General features: G+C 32.8%; 2 protein-coding genes across 4 annotated transcripts; one reads left to right on the forward strand and one right to left on the reverse strand.

Moving 5' to 3' along the window:
- Window positions 1-1,267: 1,267 nt before the first annotated feature.
- Window positions 1,268-5,109, reverse strand: LOC132046159 (uncharacterized). Its single transcript, XM_059436718.1, has 2 exons — window positions 4,745-5,109; window positions 1,268-2,456 (listed from the first exon to the last, which is right to left on the reverse strand). The coding sequence occupies exons 1-2, from the start codon at window positions 4,838-4,840 to the stop codon at window positions 1,602-1,604; spliced, it is 951 nt and encodes a 316-aa protein (XP_059292701.1). The 5' UTR covers window positions 4,841-5,109; the 3' UTR covers window positions 1,268-1,601.
- A 13,297-nt stretch (window positions 5,110-18,406) lies between these two features.
- On the forward strand, window positions 18,407-25,109 carry LOC132046157 (probable beta-1,3-galactosyltransferase 14). 3 transcript variants are annotated; one of them, XR_009412634.1, is made up of 8 exons: window positions 18,407-18,712; window positions 19,055-19,230; window positions 21,685-21,837; window positions 21,912-21,994; window positions 22,091-22,190; window positions 22,844-22,957; window positions 23,581-23,773; window positions 24,744-25,109. XR_009412634.1 is itself a non-coding variant. In XM_059436715.1 (8 exons), the coding sequence occupies exons 1-8, from the start codon at window positions 18,512-18,514 to the stop codon at window positions 24,830-24,832; spliced, it is 1,059 nt and encodes a 352-aa protein (XP_059292698.1). In that variant the 5' UTR covers window positions 18,407-18,511; the 3' UTR covers window positions 24,833-25,109. The 3 variants fall into 3 exon arrangements, 2 of the variants coding, with proteins under 2 accessions (XP_059292698.1, XP_059292699.1); XM_059436715.1 differs by having other exon boundaries at window positions 23,631-23,773; XM_059436716.1 differs by lacking the exon at window positions 22,844-22,957 and having other exon boundaries at window positions 23,631-23,773.
- Window positions 25,110-26,283: the final 1,174 nt, after the last annotated feature.

Genomic DNA, 26,283 nt, shown 5'->3' on the forward strand with positions numbered 1-26,283 from the left:
GAGGTTAAAACAGTAATATGAAATGAAGAGAGTAAAGCAAAATTAGATGCCTGTAGATGTTGAGATTGTTTTGATAATTGGGATTGTGGTGGTGGGGGCGGGAATTGAGAGAAGGGAGAATGAAGTAATGGTGGCAATGATGGTGGAGGGGAAAGAAATTTTAGTGATGGAAAAACAAATAGAGCGGAGGGGTGTTGAGGTGGCACGCCACGTGGTATTCACCTCATCAAATATATGACAGGCACGTAGGATCGGATGTCCATCTTCGACAACTTTAACGGATGAGAGGTATATTTGGCCCTAAAGTATAACGACAGGAGCATATTTAACTCCAAAGTATAACGAAGGGTATATTTGACCCTTTTCCAATAGTACAGGGGTATATTTGGCCCTTTTCCGTTTTGGAAATTATACGAGTGTAAAATTTCTATGTATGTAATTTTCAATATATTATATTTATTTAGAAATGTTAAAAAAATTAATGCGTAAACCAAAATTTAAATATTTGATTTTCTAAAATGTAGTCAAAATTACTCTCTTTTGTCTCAATTTACATGGTATAATTTCATTTTTAGTCCATCCCACAAATAATGTTACATTTCTATATTCATAAATAATTTAACTCTAAAATTCTCATTTTACCCTTAATTGAAAAAAATAGACATATAAACACCCCCAGAACTCCCCTTTTTGCTCCCTTGATGACTCGAACTCACAACGCCTGTGGCTTATTTTAAGTCATAAGCTTTTTCTTAAAAAGAAGAATGTTTTTCTTCAAATTCGTGCTCAATTAGATAGTGTCATGTAATCAATACTTCACTTTCCCGTGTTGGGTCGTGCATCTTCAATCTTTTTAACACGTAACTCACTAATTTCCATCGTTTAATTCTTTGAAACCTAAAATTTTAATCAAATGTTAAAGCAGACATTGGTATATCCATTAGTTCTCTGAGAAATTAAGAGAGAAGAAATTGAAAAAACAAGAAAAGGAAAATTTATAGTGCATAGTAAACAACTCAAAAGTGATTGTCCTCCTCCTCCTCTTCTCATTTTGCCTTTACCTGAGAATATTTGTACCTTAAAACATAGATGTTTATCTCTTGGCCAAATGTATAAGAAGTGGATAGGATGATTAATTTACTCACTTCTGTGCACATGTAGCTAGTTTAGTAAGATGCATATTGTACAGGGTTGTACTAGTCATCAATTGCACTCTCTTAAGTGCTATTCTTTGATAAGATTTTCATCACATTTTCAAAAAAAAAAAAAAAAAAAAAAAAAAGATATCTTTATTCTTGATATTCAGATAGTACAATCATTAAGCTCCCAATATGTTCCTTTTTCTACTATGGAATCCTCATATGAAACAACAGAAATTGTACAGTACAAAAGGTCATGGCAAATATGTCAATAGCCAAAGCTTGATATCATTCTCACTTTGTTTCGTTCTTCTTCTTTACTGTCGCTTGAATGAAGACACCTCTTTAAACTAAAAAACTGATCATGAAAATACCTCGCGCGGTTGTCAAATGATCTCACCCTTTTCTTTAGTAAGTGCTGATTTGTGTTTCAGCAATTGCTAATTGACTACTTACAGTTGGTCAAACATCGGTGCTATAACGTAAGGGAAAACGACGATGCAACATCCTTTGCAGCCATCTCCTACGTGGCTCTGGGTTTAAACAAACGAAACACTCTCTTTCTTCTGGATCCCTTACGATATCCAAAGCATCTAAATACATCGCACTTGATTGTGGAATATCCTCCATCTCATTCAAGCACTTCACAACAGAAGCCATAGAGAGATCGGGAGTACTAACAGCCACACTAGTCTTAATATCCATGCTAGGTTTTGTTGACACTCGTTCATTTGTGAGTTCAACGAGTTTACCCACACAAGCCCTTACCTCAGTCATCCATGGTTCTGCAATAGGACGGGACTTCACAGCAGGTTGCTGAGGAAGTTTAGAAAATAGAGGCATTGATGTGTGCCCCCCACCATAGTTACCTTCTGACGTAGTGCATGTTGGACGTTCAATATCATCTAATCCCATCGGCAACAAGTCATCATGTGCATCAATTGACTGTTCATAAGATGCTTGACCTAGTTCTTGATCAAACTTCCAAGGGTTAATACTGACTTTTCGGTCTATGCTACCGCCGATATAGCTGAAAACTGTTGGTGAGTTTTCCTTTTTGACTTTCTTAAATACCGGACATATTCCTTCACTTATATGACGAAGCAAATGAGTCGTTCCACTTCGGGTTGAAGAAGTGAAAATTTTATGGCAATGATTGCACTTGCATTTGTCACAAGTTCCATCCTCCTTTATTAGCTTCGTAAAGTGTTGCCAAACTCTAGATCTTAATCTTCCTTCTCTTTTTCGTTTCTCACCTGTGCTTCCTTCAGTCAGAGTGGTTATATCCACAATACCCTCAGGAATAGCATCTGCCGCCTAAATAATAGCAACCAGTTTAAAAATATGAATCAGTGAAGGAAATCCAATCCAGCTGATGCACGTTAAACTTTTAACATGAAATCACACAAGGCGGTATATTCAAAAACTAAGTGTACGTACAACTTTGAGCTATTTATATGTCTCAATAACACCACTGTATGTCGATAATAACATACAACAGCATACCCAGTGGTATGTGGATAACATGTACAAATTCATAAAACGAAATATCATCAACAACGGGTCATTATCTTTTGCAAAAACGAGCCTCAAGGAAGATCCTATGATTTAACACCATATACAAGAAACAGAAGCTGCAGACATATTTTAAAGTGGATACATGATAGCATAAACCATATGGTCAACCATTGCCTTTTTGAGAATGCATCGCATAATACCTTGTCAAGCACTAAATACACTTTTAATCTGTTTGGACAAGCTCCCAAAATTTGTATTTCAAAAAGTGCTTCTCGAAAAATTACTTTTGGAGAATAGCATTTCGTGTTTTGCTAATCAATTTGGAAAACACTTTTGCCAATATTAGAGCAATAATTTATAATTGGCCAAGTTTCAAACGTGTTTCTAGGAAAAAACTACTCTTTTATCTTCTAAAAAACAGTTTCTACTACTACTCAAAAGCACTATTTTTTTCCCTAAAAGTTTGGCCAAACACCTCAACTTTCAAACGTAAGCACCTTTCTGAAAAAAAAATTAAGTACTTTTAGCTTCCCAAAAGCTTGGCCAAACAGGCTATATAATCGGGTACTTCAAAAAGTTAGGCTTGAAGTTTTGTCTAAGCAAAGATCAAGCTTGACAAATCACTAGTTGCAACACCTTGCTTTCTTTCGTACTTCTCAGAGATAAACATTCTTGTAAATTTACTACTACTCAGAGATAAGCATTCTTGTAAATCTACTACATTAGTCTTTGTCAGTAATGCTATCGATTTATAGACTGATTGATGACATCTAAATAGTGCTAATATCATAACTGCTTCAGTATATATTAATCCCACGGTTCAGCAAGATGGCAATCCTAAAGAAACGTACCATTATCAAATGTGTACTGTAGTAGCTTCTTAGAAGAAATACTTGGTATCTAAGGTTTTTAACGTTCCATTTCAAAGCTTATTTAGTTACTCTGGAGGTGAAAACTTCCTGGTAGAGTGCGCTTTACCCATATTAGTCTATCTGGCTCGAATACGGATTACTCTGGCCAGTGTGTGTCGGATACCGGATAGTTAAACAAAAAAAGAGATCTTTTCACTCCCCTTTATCATTTTCCCTGCTACAACAAAGTGGCCATTCAAACTAAATTTTTTTAATCTATGCGTTTTTTAAATCAATGCCCGATAGGCTCATAATATAATCTCAAATCCATCAGTGTAATCTCCAAAACCAGCTGAATTCTACTTTAAACCTTAGCTTCATGAATTCTATCCGGCACGAGTACTGAATAGTGATTAGTCTGGCCAGTTGGTTACAGATACCCGATGGTTAAAACAAAACAAAAAAACACTCCTTTCTCATTTCCCCTGCTATGACAGTGACCATTCGAACTTTTTCTTAATCAATGCCTGAATAAGCTCAAAATATAATAGTAACAAAATTCATCACTGGAAACTCCAAAACTATCTGAATTTCTACTTTAAGCTAAATTTTCATGAATCATCCGTGTTCTAATTCAATTTCTATCAGCAAAAGACAACGACACAGATGAATTAAACAAACTCAAGAGATACATTTTAAGCATAAAAACAACTTTTTTCCTTTAAACATCGACTCAAGCACAGAGCATTACTAGCTGATTCATTACATACATTATATACAGAACTTACTCCTCTTCAAAAAACGCTCATTCGTTTCCTTCTCTTTCACAATAGCTTTTGCTCAAATAGTATATTTGTATTAATGAATTTATTAAATATGTACAAATATTAGTTTTAGTGACCGTTTCGCCATGAATATTTTTTATTTTTTTTATTTTTTTTTTACTTTTTATTCATGTTTGGCAATAAAATTCCGGAATTGAAAAACACCGTTTTCACTTTTTTCACTCCAAATCACTCACAATAATTCAAAAACAACTTCAATTTCCAAATACTATTTTCACTTTGAAAACAAAAACTACTTTTTTTCAATTTTCATGGCCAAACGGACCGTTAGAACCTAGTTATTATCACTTGAAGTCATCATTCTAAAATACAGAACTCAAAAATTCCAAATAAAATAAAAAAATTCATAAAGTTAGAAATATTGGCTGTGCAGTAAATATTGGATACTTACCGGTGAAGCGATCGGTAAATCGACGGGAGTAAATTGAAGGCGGCGCTGGTCAACGGGGCTGGTCAACGGCGAGTTGTTAGGGTTTGGTGATGCCATAGAGAAAGAAGGAAGTTAGAAGCAAAAAAGGAAGTGAATTTTGGGTGTGGAGACCCTAGTAGAAATGGAGAACGGGCCTAAATGGGCTCGGAGATGGGACAAACGAGTTCATATTTGGGCCTGAAAGCAAATTCGGGCTTGAAGTTCGTGTTCTTACTGGCCCGACGATTGGAAACGGGCTCAAATGGGCTCGGAGAGCAAAATGAGTTCAAGTTTGGGCCTGAAATCTAATTCGGGCTTGAAGTTCTTCATGCTGGTAAACTCGTTGCTTAACATTCTTCATGCAAATTTATCTCAATACATGTAGGGAGTCGTTTGGTAGCTGGTTTGGAGGTGAGTTATGCAGATATTAAATTATACATAAGTAATACCATATTTGATAGTTGGTTAGGAGTTAAGTTATTCATATATAAAAGCGGTGTTTAGTTTGGTTGGTTACTTAACTTTCAAAATATATCAATCCTACGTTATAATTTTCTCCCCTATTTTTCCTTCCCCTACCCACTATAGGGGTGTTCATGGGTCGGTTTGGGTCGATTTTGGGTTAACACCAAAACCAAACCAATTTAGTTGGTTTTAAAATTATTAAAACCAAACCAAACCAAATATAATACATATCCATCGGTTTGGGTTGGTTTTTCAGTTTTTAAGAAAATTAACGGTATTTATCTCTTTCATGTTTTTCCCTACAATTAGGAGAGAATTTTCTATCATTTTCCAACTTATAATCCATTATTACCCTTTTATTGTGTTAGCTATAGTTTCTTGCATTATGTAGAACATGTCTTAGGATTTATGATTTAAATTAAGTAAATAAAGTTTATAAGAAATACAAAAAATAAATTTAGGTAAATCTGATATAGTTGTTTCTTTGAATAAATAAGTTTGAATTCATGGATTTCTTTTTTAAAATCGACTTAAGGTATAAAGTTCATTAGCCTATTAGAGATAAAACAAACTTTTGCTTAAAAATTATATAAATTATTTAAAAGTATTTATAAAAATTAATATATTGTGTATATATAATTATAAAAATTATGTATAAAATTTGTCGGTTCGGTTTAGTTTTTTCTTCGGTTTGCTTTTAGTAAAACCAAAACCAAACCAAATATTATAGGTTTTCAAAAATTCAAAACCAAACTAAACCTAACCCAAGTAAATATCGATTTATTCAATCGGTTTAGTTTTGGTTTTCGGTTACCGTGAACACCCCTAACCCTATGTAATAAAAAAAAAATCTATGAATTATTTTATGTAGACTGAAAGGTGTAATAACTAAACTCTGCATAACTCATACCTGCATAAAATAATACGTATATTCTTTCATAACTAATCCTTGTATTAATAATACTTGCATAATTCTAAAGGCTACCAAATTAAACGACCTCGTATTTGCCTATACTAAAAAAGGTTAAATAGGCATTTGGATGAGTATTATATTGAAATTGCACGGTGTTTGTCAAAGTAAAAGTTGTACGCGGATACGAACTTCACCTGAAATAAAGTTTGTAAAGTTGAAATTCGTGAGTAAGAATTATTCACCTTATATGTACAATTAACTCAATATTTCACTTACTTTCCTTCCTCGTAATGAATGGCATCATCTATATTGTTACCAAGGAAAGAACAAGCAAGCGTGATAATAACAGTACTTTAATTAAATTACGAAGGTCACTTTTGAAGACTCGTCGACTATTTCAAATATAATACTCAACTAATTAAGTACTGGACAAAAGAGTACCTAAAAAAAGGAATGAAGAATATATTTAGAATTAGAAGTGAAAGAAGAGACATGCAAGTAGTTTGCAAAATGGCTTCTTGAGACAGCAAGTACATGAAAGAATGGCATAAATGGAGCAACTTAGATGTGATGCTGTTCCATATTTTTTGGTTAAATGATCTTCCATCATACAACGTTATTATAGCAGCTGATCAGATGCTACATTAGCAATGAGTTATATTGTCTTTTATTAGACGAGAGGATGCATCCTCTACCTCCAACCTGAAAGTTGCGTATGTTGAAAAAAATCTGTAGGCATTTGGAGTAAAAGTACTTAGATATGAACTTTACTTGGACTCTGTTATTTAAGAAGTGTTAGAACAATAGATCATGCAAGGAAAGAAGCGTGCATTACGCTACCACAGGGCGAAAAAAGGGTTTGGAGGAGGTAAACAGACCCAACCATAACATTACATCAATTAAACTAGGAATGTAACTTTAGAAGACTCATTCAAAATTAATTTAAGTCTAATTACGTACTCAATTGGGTGCGACATGACAAATGAGTACGGAGAAAAGGGAGGGAGAAGATATTTAGAAATCAAAAGTGAACGAAGAGATCATGCAATTAGTTTTGCAAAAGGCTTCTTCAGACAGCAACTACATGAAAGATTTAAATAGACCAACTCAGATGTGATGATATTCCACATTTTTTGTTAGAGAAACCTCCAATATACAACTTTATGGCTGATCAGATGCTACAGAAGTACTGAGTTATGCTTTTCATTCGAGTTTTATGAAATTACACAATAGAATATTATAGTTTATTTGGCCAAGATTTTAGAGTTTATTTTTAAAAGTGATTTTCGAAAAAATATTTCTAGAGAATAGCAATTTGTGTTTGGTTGATCAATTAAAATAATACTGTTTGCTAGTATTAAAGCAGCAATTTGGACCTGACCAAGATTTCAAAAGTGCTTCCATTAAAAAAATAAAAAATTAGCTTTCGAAGAACAACTTATGCTACTATTTATTAACACTTATTTTTGCTTAAAAGCTTGATCAAACACCTTTACTCTCTAAAATAAACACTTTTTTGAAGGGAAAAAAAACATTTTTGACTTCTGAGAAATTTGACGAAACGAGCTATTAGTCATCGAGATGACAACTAATTGCTCTTATTTTCATATGATAACACCTCCTTGTCCATCTTAGAATATGAAATTTGATAGACAGATTTTGGTAATTTTTTAAGTCTACACTCAGAAAAATGAATCAGGGATCTCGGATTTGAGTCTTGGGTATGAAAAATTCTTGATAAGAGCAATTCTTGGTAAGAGCACTTTCCTCATAAATGAACCTTGCACGGCACAAATTCGAATACAATCATACTCCAATATTAGTACCAGATACCTGGTGGGGACCATTAACTAAGGTCACAAGCCCAAGCCCCAGGTATACTCCCACTAGTTCAGCTATAACTTTCAAATATCAATGGATTCATATTCACATACATACATCTTATGGGTTACCGCTCCTGTTGCTAGTGGCCCCATATATAGTACTCGAGAACAAGTTGGTCGCATAAGAGTTTTTTATGTAGTTGGGTGAATTTAAATGGAACGGGTTTAAAAGTGAAATCGGGTTATGTTGGGAATTTCCGTTAAGACAGAGGTATATTTGAAAACTTTCATGACGGAGGGGTATTTTTGACCCACATTTATAATGGAGGATATTGTTAGCTCTTTTTCCAACGTAGAGGGGCATTTTTTACCCTTTTTCCCTATTTTTAAGTTACACCCCGCATAGCCACTTTTCACAATATACAACATTATACAACTAGAGTAGATAATGTATCAACCTTGTATAAAAGTGTATAATAATGTATAGAGTTTATAATAATGTATAAGAGGTATTTATATCCAAGAAAATTCTATTGTATGCACTAATATGCAACATTTTTTCGATTGTATTATCACTTCTGTTATATCTAAGGTACCCCAACCTGATAGAATCATATTTAAAGGCTTTTGAAGTGATTATAAATTGGGTCATTTCGGATAATGTTACAAACATGGGCTATTTCGAGTAATTATTTTTTCTAAATAGTCATAGAGGATTATTAAAAGAAAACTAGATGAGTAAAGCCCGTGCTAGCACGGGCCCAACATTGTAAACTCTTGAAGATTTTGTGGGGTTCATTACAACAATCATTTGTCGTATGAAATGTTAGTCACAAATTTGAGTTTGGCTCAGCTATGAGCATACACATCACTGCCATTTCTTGATGCGGAGTTCATACAAAAGTTATAAGGAAGCTAGAAGATACCATTTGGATAAAGATATATACACTAAATTCTGTACTCTTTTGCTTTCATCTAACAAAACTGAAAGCTCATATGTTTGTAGTCCTCTCGATCGCGATAAGAAAATATTAAAATCTTCCTAATCTACTTGGAAAGGACATGGCGAGCATCTGGTTGATCCTCAATGTTCCTTCTGCTGGAATGTACATTTTCCATTCTCTGCAATCAACAAACGATTTTAGGACGCAGGAGTAATATTGACCATCCACAGGTATAGTGAGATGATATCCCTCTACCTTTAACCAAAAATCTTGACTTCAAACCCTGAGAACGAATAAATTCATGTAATTTCCGCCTTTAATGAGTCATACGCCGTGGAAATGTGGATTAGGATGCAAGGCATGTGCCATATCCGGGCATTTAATATAAAATATTACCAATGAACCAAGAATAAACTTCGGTCAAGCTACCAGAATGTAAAAGGTATAATTACCGATAAGCCTTTGTCAATTTACCATGAAACACCAAGTTACATGCACTCACTAAAATAAACTCTGAAAAAGAAACTAAAATTGGCTCTGAAATTATTCGTGGCCAGACTTCAGCAAGGCAAGAATAAAAACCTGTTCAGCCAAGTATCAGAATTCTTTGTGTTGATTGTTGAAACTTAGAAAAACACAATTGAAATAATGTATTGTATGTAATATCATTCAGAAAGACCATAGGCTACAGTATAAAAGCATATGCAAGTTGTGGTTACTTGGTCTGCGAAATTCCACATTTGTCTAAAAATGCAGTCTTTTCCTCCTAGAGAATAGAGGTTAGATGTGGTACATTCTGTATAAATATGTGAAAGTGAAATCACATTATTTCAGGACTTTTACGATTGGCTTTCCTATTTTATTATCAGAACTTCAGATCATTGTACAATCAATTAAATTTTAATAAGAACTTGACTAATTATTGCTAGTACATAGATGAAAGAACATACTTATTGAGTCATATTTTAGTTTTAACTCAATAAATTTTCTCCAGTGTGAACCATAACAATAGCATAACTGATATAGACTTTATTTACTTGAATAGTTTTTAACTTTTTTACACCTAAGAATTTACACAATAAAGTCACCTAAAAAATAAGTTACTCCATGGAACGGTTTGCAATAAGTAGGATTAATAACCAGAAAAGTAAGATAGATAACCTCTTACAACAGGTTAAAACACTGATAAATGCATGTAAGTTAATTTTGTTACCTACTATTTCTCTTATATTTGGTCATTATTGTCCAGATATCTTTTTTCCCGGTACAAATTATATCGGGAAAGCATGAAGAGGGGAAGATTTCCATTCAAGTTTTTAAGACCATAAGGGGAGGACCCTAGGAGCATATTTCAAGATCTTCAAACACCTTTAAGAGAGATGGATATTGCCTTAGATAATTCTCCTCCATTTCTATTGGAATTCTTAACTCAGAGCTAAAATCTGGTCTATACCAATGTGGTGAACACATCTCAGAGCAAATCAAGAACATGTCCCTTGAGTCAGCAACTGTGCCACAGTCAAATCCAAAAATACCCAAAAGCTCTTCGAAGCACTTCATAAATTCAAACACAAAAAAAAATAAAAAAAATCTTCCTCTTTATTATTTTTACTTTGTTTAAACCTCCTATTGAACAAATCAATTTCCCCTTTCACCACCCAAAGGATTCCAAGCAACAAAATCAAGAAGGATTTTCGAGGAAACCATGGAACAATTACTTGTCAATTACCAAAAATAACAAAAGGTTCATGGCAGCTTTCAATTGTTCACTTTCATTAGGCCTTGCTATTTTTTTTATTTTTTATTTTGGGATCATTCTATAGCAAGGAAAGTGGGTTATGGGCAGAGCTTCTAGTTGCCATTAGCCTAGCAGGATCAAGAGAAGCAACTTTCAAATTTGCAAATGTTAAGACACATGGGACATTATATATATAAAGAATACTGTTCTGGTTTGCTATTCTCGAACACTAACTTCTAGACCAAATGAATTATGCAACTTCAAAAAGAGAGATAACCCAACACCCTGGCAAGAAAATATGTTGGCTACAACATGTAAAACATAATACTTTATGTATTTTCTTAGAAATCTACCTTTGGAGTTCCTCAACCTCTTTTCGACATTTCCTATGCCCATGAAAAATGCTCTGCGATTACGTACCCGTGACCTGTAATCCAAAGTAAGAAAAGAATAACTCAATTTATGTACATAAATCTTTTCCTAATTATGGAACTTCAATATATTGATTAAGGATAGATGTGAAAGTGTAACAGCATGAGAATTATTGCAACGGATAAAAAAAAAGCGCAAAATTCCCATCTCGAAGTTAAGCAAAATATTCTTATAAGCTGCATGTAAATACCTCCTTCTCACTGTATGGTATCCTATTGACTGGAGGCGCATGCGAATCCGATAAAGTTGCTAGCTCATCTATCTAGACCGACATAAGCAACAAATTATTATTTGATAAGATTTTAAATAACATTGCACTTAATATGATACCAATAGAAATAAGTCATAGCACATACAACAGCAACAACATTCCTACTGATAAAACACATTCGAAATCCATAATATATCCTCCGAAATTACAGCCTATTTAAGTTATAACAGTTTCTTAAACAACATCACAGAAAAGGAAATGCCAATTTACACTTTTCCCATGTACCTGAAAAGACAAACATTTACAAAATAACACTTTAGATTAGGTACTTTAAACTCACCACTACAAATAGCATCCTACTTCAAGTAAGATGCTTTAAATTCAATACTACAAATTGTAAATCACAATAGATAACCAACTGTAAACGAAAGTCGTTGATACATTGAACAAAAGATTTGTTTTTCCCCTTTCTCTTGTGCACTTTGAGCTGCATTTGCTCGGATTTTTAGGAACAAAGATTAGCATTCTTACTACAGCAGTTGAAATGGCCTCCCATGTTTCATCAATAATCTATTAACAGTTCAATAATACTGATGAAAAAAATGAACTTTATATAATTTTTAGTGCTGAGTAAATTGAGATATCATTACCAATGGTTCCGACAAAACGAATAATGCATCTAAATTCATTAACACTGAACATTAATTTTGGCTTAAAAAATTATCCTACAATAAACCATTACCGGTTTCAAAATATTGTCCTACAATAACGAAACGGGGGTGTAGTAAGTCGAGAAAAAGAAGGAATTTTTTGTCCCAACCTAGAATCCCGGCTTAGCTATTACGCTCTTCAAACGGCCATTATTTATGAATCCTTGTGATAATAAATCCCGCGTATCTCCTCTGCAGACAAAACAAAGCACCTCACAAGTTCTAAATGCACAGAAAATTGGTGTCTTTGTTGCCAATAGTGGCATAGTCATGACTATAAAAAGTTTGCTAGCATCACAAAATTCATTTGCAGCTCTAATGGTTCCTTCCCTCAGAAAATATTACTTCACTAATTTCAAGCTGCCTGATAAGTCAAGGTAGATTTCTTCATGTGCTTTTCATTGGGATGAAGCAATTACCAAGACTTGAAATAGAATTTACCGCAGTCTTTCATTTTTGAATCTTGAGAACCTTACAAATGATGAATACCTAATAATAGTCTAATACATTTATGAACCCCTTACCTAATCAACTTTTGCCTTTGGGAAGCTATAAGTCAGTCAAATTTGTCGATGATCAACGATTTTTTATTTATTTATAGAGCTCTTTGATAGAAAAATTCAAGATACTTAATATCAGAAGTATATGTAATACACAATTAACATAGAAGAAATCATTACATTGAAAATAGAAAAGAGAAGAGCATATTATTTTACCTCATCATAAAAAGAGTTACTTTGTTGACAGTTTTCTCACGTTATGTTGTTGTCATCTTGCAACCATTTCCTCGTAAATAACATGCCAATGTGCCCCGGACCAGTTGGAACCTTCCACACCTTTCATATGCTATAAATATCAAAATTTCAATAAATGAAATATCGCGACCATTAATGTTAAAATTAATGCAACTTGAAAAAACACTTTTAACTTAATGGGGAAGCAAAAGGTTCATTCTCTTACCTCTTAATATGAGTTGTCTGCAGTTCACTATCAAGCAGAACATTTGTCTGGACGACAACAAAACATATACTATCACCTCGGTGCTGCATATATCATGGGGCGAGTCATGGGTCCATCTTATTCATTAACGTATAATAACCTAATTATAGAAGCACATACCGCCGGGAAAAACAAAATTTATACAATGAAAATAGAGAGGCTAGCATGGAGTTTAGATATCAAAGTAATGTATTTAATCATCATTAGATTGAGAAACACATTAGAAGGATTGTAGATACACATTTCTACTGACCTAAATATCAAATAAAAAGAAGAAATTATCGATGATATTAATCATGTATACCTTAGTGTTCAAATAGATTGTCCAGACAAAGAGATAGAAAGAAATATTTTTGCTAATGATAATTCCTGACCAAATAACATTAGTAATTGTAGCATGACCAGAATTTAGGGCATCATGAAAGAGTTATCCATATTCACTTTCTTGACGAAAAACTCCCTTTTTAGATACAAATAAATTTCCAAATAGGTTCCCATTAAAGAATACGCTGCATAACATGTTTCAAATAAATTATATTTGTGTTATCAAAAGTTCTGGCCTTGCAAAAGGAAAGATATTTATGTTAAAACACTTATGGAAAAATAAAACTATTTGGTTGTTTCAGGCATATCGTCAAACACGTTAACTGCACAAAGTTCTTCCATTTTAATTAGATTTTTTGGTCAAGATGGCAACTCAATGTGCTTATGCTCTTATCCTAGCATGGTCAGTAGACCTTGTCTCCATAGTTGGAACAAAAAGATGAAAGAATTGGAAAGATTCTTCTGGAATTATGTTGAGAAAAGCGAAATATCTCTTTTGCCCTTAAGCTAAATGCGGATTTGCCCTTGATACTAAGCTAGCATGGTCGATGATCCTGATTCTCACCCATGCTTCTATTATAGTAGGACTAGATATGCGTAGCTCGTGCAGAGCACGGGCCCAACATTTTCTATCCTCGGATATTGCATTTTGATTCGTATAAATAGGATATTTTTGTGCCACAATTTTAGGTTTTGAATGAGAAAAAAAAGTTAGGTTTTGACTCATTTTATAAAAATAGTTTGTGTGTCACAATATGATAGTAATTTTCCGTGGATCATCATAACTTCTGATGGGTGAGCAAAAACTTACCTTGCCAAAAGTCCTTGAGGATTGTCCGGACTTTAGTACAAATTATGTCATAAATTTAAAAATGACTTATAATTATAATTAAAAAAAAAAGACTCACAAGTTTTGGTGGATCTCGAATACGAATGGTTGGCAAAAAACTTGCCGTATATATAAGCAAAATTCGACGGATTGTCATAAGTTACGATGGATTGGTAAACCTCTCCCTATATGCGGGATTTTTATTATAAAATTTGTCGTTCATTAAACCAAATAACTATGAGTATTCAAAAGTAATAAAGCACATTTTTTTTCAAATATTATAAAGTTCAAGAAATGAATAATTTTATATTTCAAGATTCATTTATTGCAACAAGATCGAAGGTAGCAACGCGATGTGGAAATTAAATTATGTAAAAACAGTGAACGAATGTTAAGAATTCCTTATTTAGTTTTGATATATTTTGATAATAACCTGTTTCGAAAAGAATATTTGTCATGACACACAATTATTTGCCAGAACTCTTGAGATCCAACTTCATTTTATTAAGGTCAGAAGGAACACCTAGGTCATCGATACTAATTCGTTGTTAGTTTCAAACTATGTAATTCTGAATAAAAGAATCTATAATTATAGCAGTATGCAATTTATTAAGAAAAAGAATAATAATCATAATTAATGTCAAAACCATTGAATCTAACAAACCTATGCTCTGAAAAATGGAAATAAAAGCACTACGCGTCATTAGTACATGGAACGAATGATGAAACGGGAAGTTAAGTCCGTCGAAAATCAGAATTATTTCCCAGCGATTGTGTTTTTAGCTTGAACATACCCTTTGAGAAAGATAATTTTAAGAAAATAATTATTACTTTTTTTTATGATACTAGATGTTGATGCCCGTGCGAATAGGCCTAATATGAGCTAACAACAAACATAATATTAGTATGACTACATTTTCGTTCTAAGAAGTATGTACGGAAATTATTTGGTTTCATTTCATCTCAAAGTTTTTGTTCGTTGAAATCTTTACATTCTATTTGGTCCTAACCAAAACTTTAGTAGTATAATTTAATAAAAGTAACATAACTTATTATTTTTTAATTATGAGAACATTTATTTCTTAAGTTGTAAAGCACTAAAAATCTAACATTCTATCGTTTTTACCATCGCTTAATGCTATAAATTTATTAGGTTTGCAAATATATATATTTGCTTCTTAGATTGAATTGTATTTTATACAACAAATAATAGTAGTCAGACATTATTCTCTCAAGATCAATCATTTTTATTTACCATTCACAAATAAAAATTAGAAAGTTCAGCGCATAATTCAAATGCGTAATTTATCTCGACAGATAGCAAAAAAGTTGTTAGCATGATACAATATTTGCTTCTATTCTTCTTTCATAATTACAATGATATAATAAGTACTTTTATCATTTATATCAATTTAGTGAAAATATTATCGTGTAGTCTCACATCATAAATGTATTATCTTTAAAATTTAATTTAAATTCTGCTAAAGTTTATGTTAAATAGTTACACATCAAATTAATTTTTTGACCCATATATTTTTCTTTTATTTCTTTTTTTTTTTTTTTTTTTTTTTTTTTTTTGCAATTGTCTCCTATCTTTTAAACTATTAGGGAATTTGTCTATTACAAATTAGAAACTTTATCCTAATAAAATATTTGGATCCTATCATTGTAAAAATATTGAAGCACACTACCAATCATTTCAATTTTTCATATTACTATCATGGGCCTAATTCATTATATTTTTCACAAATTGTTGAAAGAAAAAATTCCATCTTTCAAAATAAATATGTTGTACCGTTTATAAGGTATTAGGTTTGTAGGATATATTTTTTTAATGAAACATTTATTAAGTCATATAAAAGTAAATTGATTCCTCATTTGCTCTAGAAGTTGATCAAATTGACATAAAAAATTGACCTTAAAATAAAATTTGATAAGCAAATATTTGAAATTGGTAAATTAGTGAGGTGATTCTTGTCATTAACATGATTGAGATGTTGGATAGGGTATAATACGATTTTCTTCATTATAGCTCACTATTGAATTTAGTCTTAAAAAAGGGAATTTATCTATTACAAATTAAAAACTTAAAAAATAGAAGAAATTGCACGAATTGTCCTTCAAATGGGCTGGTATTTAATTTTTGCCTTTAGCAATTAATTTTAGGAATAATTTCAATAATATACAATCTAGCATAAAATATTACATCCTTGTAGTTATATTTTTAATTTACATCTATATAGCCAACTTCTTTTACAATAATGTTTATATACACGATATACAACATTATACACTTACTGTAAATAATGTGTCGATCTTATATAAAAGTGTATAATAATGTATAAAAGGGTCATTAAGAATTACATGGATATTGCTTGATTTTTTAATATGAGGTCCATGCTTTTTTTTTTTTTTTTACATGAGTTGGAGGACGGACGACGATCCTCCTCCAAACTCATGTTTCTATAATAGTAGAAATATAAATGATTATATATTTTGGACTAAATTTAAAAAATTAAAAATATCCAATAATATGGTGAGGAGGAAGAATGTATACGTATAAAAACAAATTTAAACTATGAACGATGTTCATAAATATGATTATATGAGCAATGGGCAAGTAAATTGGAAAAAGTTGTCGGCCATAATCATAATAATAAATGACCCCACATGAAATCAATGCGGCTATATCAAAGGGCTAAAAAGTCAATACAGTCAAAAACTAATAAAACATGTACAACAATCAATTTATTTGGAGTAATTACCTAAATACCCTAAAAATTTATCCCTCTTCTATAATAGTATAAAGTATAAATATAAAAAAATTATACTTTATAGAAGAGAGGAGTTAAATGCCAGATCGCGTCTGACCATGAACTCCCTCAATGGTCAACTGAAATTAAAAGATGGGGTCCATATTTATTAAAAAGAAAAAAAAATGAATAGGGAACCAAGAAAGGATTGAACATGAAATAGCAAAAGCAATTGCGGCCCACATTTATATTTATATTTTTTATATTTATACTTTATAATATAAATGACGGTCCTGGCATGAACTCTCTCTTCTATAAAGTAGGGCTGGGCATAAATAACGAAAATTAAAAAATCGAATCGAACCGAACTTAAAAAAAATCGAAACTAAAGAAAAACGGGCAACTAGTGGTTCGGTGTACGCTTGTCCACCTTCAAAAACCTAAACCGAAATAAATAACCGAAGTTTGATAAAACCAAAACCGTTAATCGAACACACACCGAAATTTAATACATTACCTAAAAAATTAAAATAGTATTTTTAAGCTCAAAAAAACTTAATATAGTCCTCTTTTTTTTTGTATCCCTAATTTTTAATGAGAAAATATATCCTTAATAAAGGAAGGTAAGCTAGGGATATATATATATATATAGTTATTCTTACCGTATGTATATTTATATTATATCACAGAATGGTTTTCTATTCTTTGTATCACCATTTGTTTGATTTTAATTTCAATTTATCGCTTTATGTCTTATTGCTTTTGAGAATATGAATTAGTATAAATGGAATTTATATCATATAAAAAAACGAATTAAAAAAAATCGAAACCGAACTTGGCAAAAAATCGAAAGAACGAAATTAACATTTGATTCGGTATTCGGTGTCTAACTTTAAAAAACTAAAACTAAAATAGCCAAATCGAGGTTTGATAAAATCGAACCGAAGAATCGAACACCCACCCCTACTGTAAACTATAAAAATTGAGACGGAGGGAGTAGGAGTAAAATCTTATAAACTGAAAATGCTAACTGCCCTGTACTTCTATTTATATCAGTACAAACATCTAGCTCTCTGCTTTCAAAATCTGGCAGTATATCACTGTCAGTACCAAACTTTTAAAGATCAAACATCGATGTACAGACTTCTAAACTCCATCTAAACTTTGACAACCTCTCTTTGTTTCCAATTCTCTGCTATGAACAATCTTAAAGATTCACACAACAATCTCCCATTAGAACCTTAAAGATCCAATCTTTAACATTAAGTCTTGATCTTTTTTCATTTTTCCAAGTACCCCTTTACCTCAAATTGCCTTTACGAACAATCTCTAAAGATTCTCTGCTATGAACAACCTTAAAGATTCACACAATATCCATTAGAACCTTAAAGATCCAATCTTTAACATTAAATCTTGATCTTTTTTCATTTTTCCAAGTACCCCTTTACCTCAAATTGCCTTTAAACCCAAAAATCTCTATTTCTTTCCCATTCTTTGCTATGAACAACCTTAAAGATTCACACAATATCCATTAGAACCTTAAAGATCCAACCTTTAACATTAAATCTTGATTCTTTTTCATTTTCTCAACAACCCCTTTACCTCAAAATGCCTACAAACCCAAAAGTTTTCACTGCCAGATCATACTACTACAACTCTAGGAGATCAACAATTTTAACACTATGTTTTATAATCGGTTTTACTGGGTTTATATTCGGGTTTACTGCAATTTCAAAGCGGGTTTTAGGAGGGTATAACTGTAAATATGCTGAACCAAGATCTGTTTCAGTTGCTTGGGATAGAAGAACTGTAAGTAGTAGTAGTACTTTATTTATAATAGTGCAAAACCTAATTTAGCTAGACATTATATGAACCTTCATTAGGGGAAATTACGCTCTATGTCTACTGGGAGAAAATATTTACGCCACGTAGCCCATATTTTGAGTTTGTTATCCGGTTGAGCCCATATTTGTGTATAAGCACCTTTTATACACTATTATACAATGTTGATACATTATGTATAATCTTTCCCCAGGTATAATGTTGTATAATATTTGTATATTGGGCTAAGTGGCGTAATATTTTATGTTGGGTTGTATATTTGCTTACCAAATTTTGGTTTTGTACGACTTTGAATTGTTCTTCCAACAGAGTATAGGAAGTGGAGGAGGAGCCATGGTGGAAAAAGAAAGTGGGCTTACTGATGGAGAGTATAAGAGGCATAAAGTTATGGGTTTTGTTGGAATTCAAACCGGGTTCGGGTCGGTTGCTCGAAGGAGGTCATTGAGAAGGACTTGGTTTCCATCTGATCACAATGGGCTTCAAAAGTATTGCCTTTTTTTTAATATGTAAATGTAAATATTCTTAGATCTCACTTATCAGCATGATATACCTGATCCATGCATAAAATCATGAAAAATGGATATAATTTTTTGATTGCTACTCCCTCCGTCCCAATTTATGTGATATAGTTTGACAGGACATGGAGTTTAAGAAATAAAGGAAGGCTTTTGAATCTTGTGGTCTAAAATAAGCTAAAGATATTTGTGTGGTTATAGATCATCTCGTTAAGCGTAAAATGTAAAGTTTAAAGTTAAATTATTGTCAAATAAGGAAATGTATTCTTTTTTGGGATAGACTAAAAAGGAAAATGTATCACATAAATTGGGACAGAGGGAGTAATTAGTATTGGCAATAGGTCTGAAAAAGTATCTAAAATTATCAAATTTAGATATTTGTACCCTGTCGAAGCAAGGAATCATGACATGGATGTTTGGAATAGATTCCTTAATTCATACTCCATTTCTGTAGAGGATATTTTGTAAGATTTTAGTTTCAGATATTTTTTTTATAATTGTGGTATCCCGGCCAGCTTGCGCGTACACCTTGACTAACTCCTCGGGTACATGCTACCTCTCACTAGCACAAGTATCGGGTAACTCTATCCACCTAGGCTTGGACAGACGGAAAGATTTTAGTTTCAGATTTTAAATTGCTCTTGGATCTGAATAGTTTGAATTGAGCTGTAGTTGATTGAGTGATACTCCCTCTGCCCCGTTGTAATTGTCGCTTTAGCTTAAAGTTGTCATTCTAGGAATTCAAGACTAAATTTGACAGTTGTTTCCAACTATACCCTTAACGTTAAAGAAGTAGTCTAGTTCTTTTTAATACTGCTCAATTCTCAATAAGCATCTAATAAATAGGTGTAACTTAGTGAACTATACCTTGTATTTATTGTTTTTCTTAATGGACGTGATATTTCAAATGGGACGGAGGGAGTTGGTTTTAACTCTCTATCTCTAGTCCAACTTTAGTTGTGAGAGCTAAATGTAGCTTCATTTCTTTTTGAAAACAATAAGGCATGTTCTTGAGTTTATGTAGCTTAAGGGAGAAAGACGCAGTAAGAATATTTACAGTAAGTGGTTGATATTGCTGTTATATAAATGAAAAGTACATTTTTTTGCCTATCAGCAAGATATGATGGGAGTACTTACTACATAGTTTCTTGTCTTTCTAACCATAATGAGAATCTATTTCAAATAATTCCACGTTCGCTGAATCATTTGTCACATGTGGGCTATTTGAGCAGAATTGATTTAAATGCTGATCCCATCTAGTTTGGATTGAGGTGTAGTTGATTGATTGATTGATAGTATATTTTAACTCTCTCCACTCTAGCTGTTATGAGAGCCTACGGTAGCTTCATTTTCTTTTTGAAAACAAAAAGGCAGGTTCGTTGAATTTATATAGCTTTCGGACGAAGTTGCAGTAGGAATATTTACAGCATGTGGATTGATACTGTTGTTACAAAAATGAAAAGTACATATTAAATAATGTTTGAATATCAGAAAGATATGGTGGGAGTACTTACTACATAGTCTGTTGTCTTTCTAACCATAATGAAAATCTATTTCAAATGATTTCATGTTCTCTGAATCATTTGTCAAAGGCTGACTGTTTCATCTGACTGTGTCCTGAAACTTGACCAGCAAGAACTCATGGGGAATTGACCAATATGTTGTAGATTATTAGCTTATAGAAAACTGAAAATGGAATGGAACGGCACATAATGTTTATTGTAGAGTCCTTAAGTATAAGGACACAAGAGAAGGAAAGAACTTACTGGCTGGAAGAAGTTGGGTTAGTTAATCTGTCAGGCACATTTAGGCAGAAAGTTTTTTTTTTTTTTTTTTTTTCAAAAAAAGAAACTAATAGCCTGTTTAGCCAAGCTTTTAGGAAGTCAGAAGTGCTTACTTTAGAAAATTAAAGTATTTGGCCAAGCATTTAGGAAAAAATAAGTTCTCTGGAGTAGCAGCAAAATTTGTTTTTCAGAAGCTAAAAAAAAGTGTACTTATTTATTCCCAAAAGCACTTTGGGAACATTGGCCAAGCACAAAGTATGCTCTAATATTAGCAAAAGTGTTTTTCAAATTGATTAGCCAAACACAAACTTCTCTTTGCTAAAAGTACTTTTCCAAAAAAAAAAAAACGCTTCTCAACAAAAAACACTTTTTAAAGTAAGCAAATTTTGGTAGCATGACTGATTGAATTCCAGATATAATTTCTCAAGAAGTTTTCATAACACATTCCCTTATTCAGCTCTTCCTTCTTGAGTTTCTTTGAAAATTTCATTAGCCTTTTTTTTTTTTTTGGCAATAACCATGCCTATATATGTGTATTAGCAGTTGATCCGCGAATTACTTTTATATGTTGTTGCACTACACCGTATTTGTGAATTTTGGTTGACCATATTTTGCTGAACCAGCTGAATGAATACTGCAGGTTAGAAGAAGCGACTGGCTTGGCTTTTAGATTTGTTATTGGTAGAACAAGTGATAAATCTAAGATGTCAGCGCTTAAGAAAGAGGTAGCAGAATATGATGATTTTGTACTATTAGACATTGAAGAAGAGTACAGTAAGCTCCCATACAAAACGTTAGTTCTGACATTTATTATTCATTAGTTTCTTCTGTTTGTGGGCTACACTTACCCCAAGATGCTTTTTGCAGCTTAGCGTTTTTCAAGGCTGCCTATGCACTTTATGATTCCGAGTTCTATGTTAAAGCTGATGATGACATATATTTACGGCCAGGTAGCTAGAATTGTGAAGTTTTGTTGTTCTTATTGTTCTTTAATCGAGGTCTGTGTGTTATTATGAACTCATGTTGCTTTGATATTCCATGAACAGATCGCCTTTCATTGCTCTTGGCCAAAGAGCGGTCTCACTCACAAACTTACCTTGGTTGCATGAAAAAGGGTCCAGTTTTCACCGACCCCAAACTCAAATGGTTAGTCTGATAGGAGTTTCTGATATGCTGATATAATTGGCAAGATAATTTTGTCTAGTTTATTAGTCTAAACATGTGAAGAGCATTTCAAGTTGAATATCCTAAATATTACTAGCAGGACTGTTAAAATGGGAGTTCAAACATGATTCGCTTAATAGAACTTATTTGGTACTGGAAGTCATTAGGATTGCAACTTACTCCCTGTATTTCCTTTGTTAGAAGTGATTCCTGCCTCCCAATTCGACATATAAAATGCACAAATAATAATAACAAAAATGATGTCCCTAAAAAAAGATGCCCAAACTCGTTCCCAAAATTGTACTTCTGAAGTTCTGATTCTCGTTTTAGGTATTCTTCCCTCTTATCTATTTATTTATTTTGAGAACACAATGATCACTAGCAAAAAAAATGGCATTGATAGATGCTTGATCAATACTTAATATGACTAATTGTGAACAAAAAGTCGTGTTATCTGTTATCACGTTTATTATGTTTTTATCTTCAGTATTGTCTAGCAAAAAAAATGGCATTGATAGATGCTTGATCAATACTTAATATGACTAATTGTGAACAAAAAGTCGTGTTATCTGTTATCACGTTTATTATGTTTTTATCTTCAGTATTGTCTTATTGAATCTGTACAACTGCTACAGGTATGAACCACTTTCATCTATTCTAGGGAAGGAGTATTTTCTGCATGCTTATGGTCCTATTTATGCTCTTTCCGCTGATGTTGTTGCAAGTTTGGTTGCCCTGAGGAACAACAGGCTAGTGTGCTTTATTTAAATATTTCTGTCATTCATCTGTTTTGAAGAAAAGTGTTTTGAAAGACCTACAAATCCTTGGTATCAATGCAGACTTAGCTAATGATAGGGCACAATGGAAGAAAAAGATCCATGTAGGTGATATCTACTAGTTAAGGATAGGTTTTAGACTTGTTAGAGAACTTCTATTATTATGTGAGACTTCTTGTTGTAAGCTCGCCCTGCAGGTAACATGAAATTTCAAGTTGCCGTAGTTTGAATTCTATCTGACCAGAAGGCAACAGTCGGTGTATACAAAGTTTTTAAAGATGGAACTAATGGAGTAGCTTGTTTCATCTAAGCTAAGGTTACTAATCAGAAGTCAATCATAGTTAAAATATACGGAAATAAGAGGATGTGTTGGCAACTTCTTTGACATGATGAGATGATTTTTCTGTAAAACTAAAATTATCAAAGAATATTGGGTACTTAGAAGATTGAAAAACTAGAGATAACACGAGATCATTATGGTAAAAAGCTTGATATATCCTTTCACATTACGGTCTTTAAAAATCATTTCACATCACAGTGTTTCTGGGATTCATTTCTTTATTTTATTGAGCCTTTCGTGTTCTGCTTTTTTGTAGTCAAAGGAGTGATAGCTCATTAGTTTTCTACTTTACCTGTGAATTCTCAGTTTCCGAATGTTTAGCAATGAGGATGTTACCATTGGAGCGTGGATGCTTGCGATGAATGTCAATCATGAGAACAATAAGCAACTATGTGAACCAGAGTGTACAGCTTCATCTATTGCTGTGTGGGATATTCCAAAGTGTTCAGGTCTGTCCTTTAATCTTTCATTAAGTTCACCATTAGCATAAGCCCCCGTGCTGTTTAGTTTGCGTTGGAACAAATAGCAAATAATGCTTTTGCTTTGGTGCATCCTTGAGAGCAAATGACAAAAATGGTCTCTTATGTTTGGGAGTAGGTTCAAATAAGTCCCTAAAGTATTCTATCGACAGTTTTAGTACTTTAAGTTTGCCAAAAGTGAGCACTTTTAGTCTCCGTCACATATTTAACAAATTATGTAAGTTACATTTGATGAGAACTGTGGAAGAAAAGATTAAACCATAAACGCCAAGTCATCAAATCCTAGAGCTGCAACACAATAAATTGTACTAGACACTAAAAAGTAGACGAAACATAGCAGAAATTGCACATCAAAAAGTTGTATCAAACTTTAGAAATAGAGAAAAAATAGCAGAAATTGCAAAAACTATACCTCCAAATGTAAGTTCTTCCTAATTATTTTTTTTGCAGAGTTCCCGTTAAATCTAACAGATAGAGTTTGTTAAATATTTTAACGGAAACTGAAAGTGCTCTCTTTTGGTAAACTTAAAGGACCAAAACTGTTCATAGCATACTTTAGGGGTAATTTTGAACCTATCTCCAAACATAAGGGACCATTTTTGTCATTTTCTCCATCCTTGATGACGAAATTTAAACATTCAGCAATGCAGATGAAAAATTGTTTGATTTTGTCTATTTCCTACACGTGATAGACATATTATTGTAAAGAATATCCAACATGTACTATTAGTTTATGGGATATATTACTGATGGTGGAAGTAACAATCTTATAATGTGATTATGTTCCAAGGCTAACAGAAACATTGCCCATTTGTTTCTTGTAGCATATACACTTGGTTTCTTGATTGTTGATCTCTGTGTTCTGCTTTCCCATTGACAATATTTCTCCTTGTACTTGCCGACATTCTGATAATGATGTTTCATTCATTTTATCCTTTAGGTCTGTGTAATCCAGAGAAGAAAATGTTAACACTTCATGCAAACGACGTCTGCTCAAAGAGTCCCACTCTACCATCAGAAGATGATTAATGGGCTTGATCAATTTTGACTGCTGGATTTTAGTCTTCCCTGGAAGATCATTTGTGTATTTTGTAGGCCACTTATGAGATATGGTTGTAAAATAGATATATTTTTTTCCATTGATTGATGTTGCACAAAACTTAAATGGAATGACATGAACAATTATTGATGATTCATATAGCTGAACCCGACTTGCTGGGGATCGAGGTGTAGTTATTGTTGTTGTACTGATGTTGCACAAACCGATGAGAACTTTGATAGTAAATGGAATTTTTTCTATTTGCAACTGTCTGTGTTTGGTTTGTGAGCATGAGATTGCCTTACTTCAGTTGTGTGAATTAACTGCAATTATGTGAGTTCTTAACCAAAAATAACAATGCCATATAGTTTCACTATATCCCCCAGTGGATCTACAATGTAAGTTATAGCTTCAAGTGAGCTCAATAGCTTTAATCTAAGACACTATTTATAATATTTGACTGCCAGTTAGTATTGTAGTATTAATTTGAGCTTGTTGTAGGAATTCATAGTGGGATTACATTGGATATGTTGTTTTTGTTGTAGGAATGCATAAGCTTCAAATTCTGGATCTGTCTCTGACAGTATCCTACATTAAGTATCTAAGATGGTCGTTTAACACTATACTCATTGCATGATGACTTAGTACATTTCATGGTATTAACCAGCAAAATCAGGTTGGTGAGCTATTATAAATGTTACAATGAACATCATTACCGATATATACCGCCCTAGGCAGATTTCACATTGACAAAACAAGAAAATAAAATAAAAATACTAGATATATAAAGAAAGCAAATCTTAGATCCTAGTGACACATTTTAATGAAGCTAGTGGCTGAGTACAGTTCACATCCAAACATTTGATGAGGAACGTGATTATAATATGAAAAGTGTATATATTTTTTTTTTATTCCGCTCCCCTTTGATCCTCCTTATTGGAGCTATTGCTCCTTTGGTGACTCGAACTTCCAACCCTGATGTTGTATTTGGGGTTGGGGGAGACACATTTTAACCATAGTGTACTCAATTTTTGTATATGTACATCGAACAAATTGATTCGCAAATAGAAGTGCTAATGCTACAAAACCATGCTAGAAAGATGTACATGCATCTCCAACAGATCCAAAATATACCAAGACTCAACGGGATAACAACATAGCATAACTAACATTACTACATATTTATATTTGGTAGCTATAGTCTAAAATAATTACATTCCATAGCTAATAATTATATGTTAAATACAACTTATAGCTATATATATACAAGGTAAAATACCTCATCATCACATTATTCACTTCCAACCCAATCCTCCCATCTCTCTCTCTCTCCCCTCTCCCCCCCCTTGCCGCCGCGCCACCACGACCTTTTGGAGCTATCTTGGCCGGATCCTCGACCGGATATATACATCGATCTTCACCGATGGCCTCTCGTCCTTCT

The sequence above is a fragment of the Lycium ferocissimum genome, unplaced genomic scaffold (genome assembly GCF_029784015.1).
Source record: "Lycium ferocissimum isolate CSIRO_LF1 unplaced genomic scaffold, AGI_CSIRO_Lferr_CH_V1 ctg97, whole genome shotgun sequence".
NCBI classification, from domain to species: Eukaryota; Viridiplantae; Streptophyta; class Magnoliopsida; order Solanales; family Solanaceae; genus Lycium; species Lycium ferocissimum.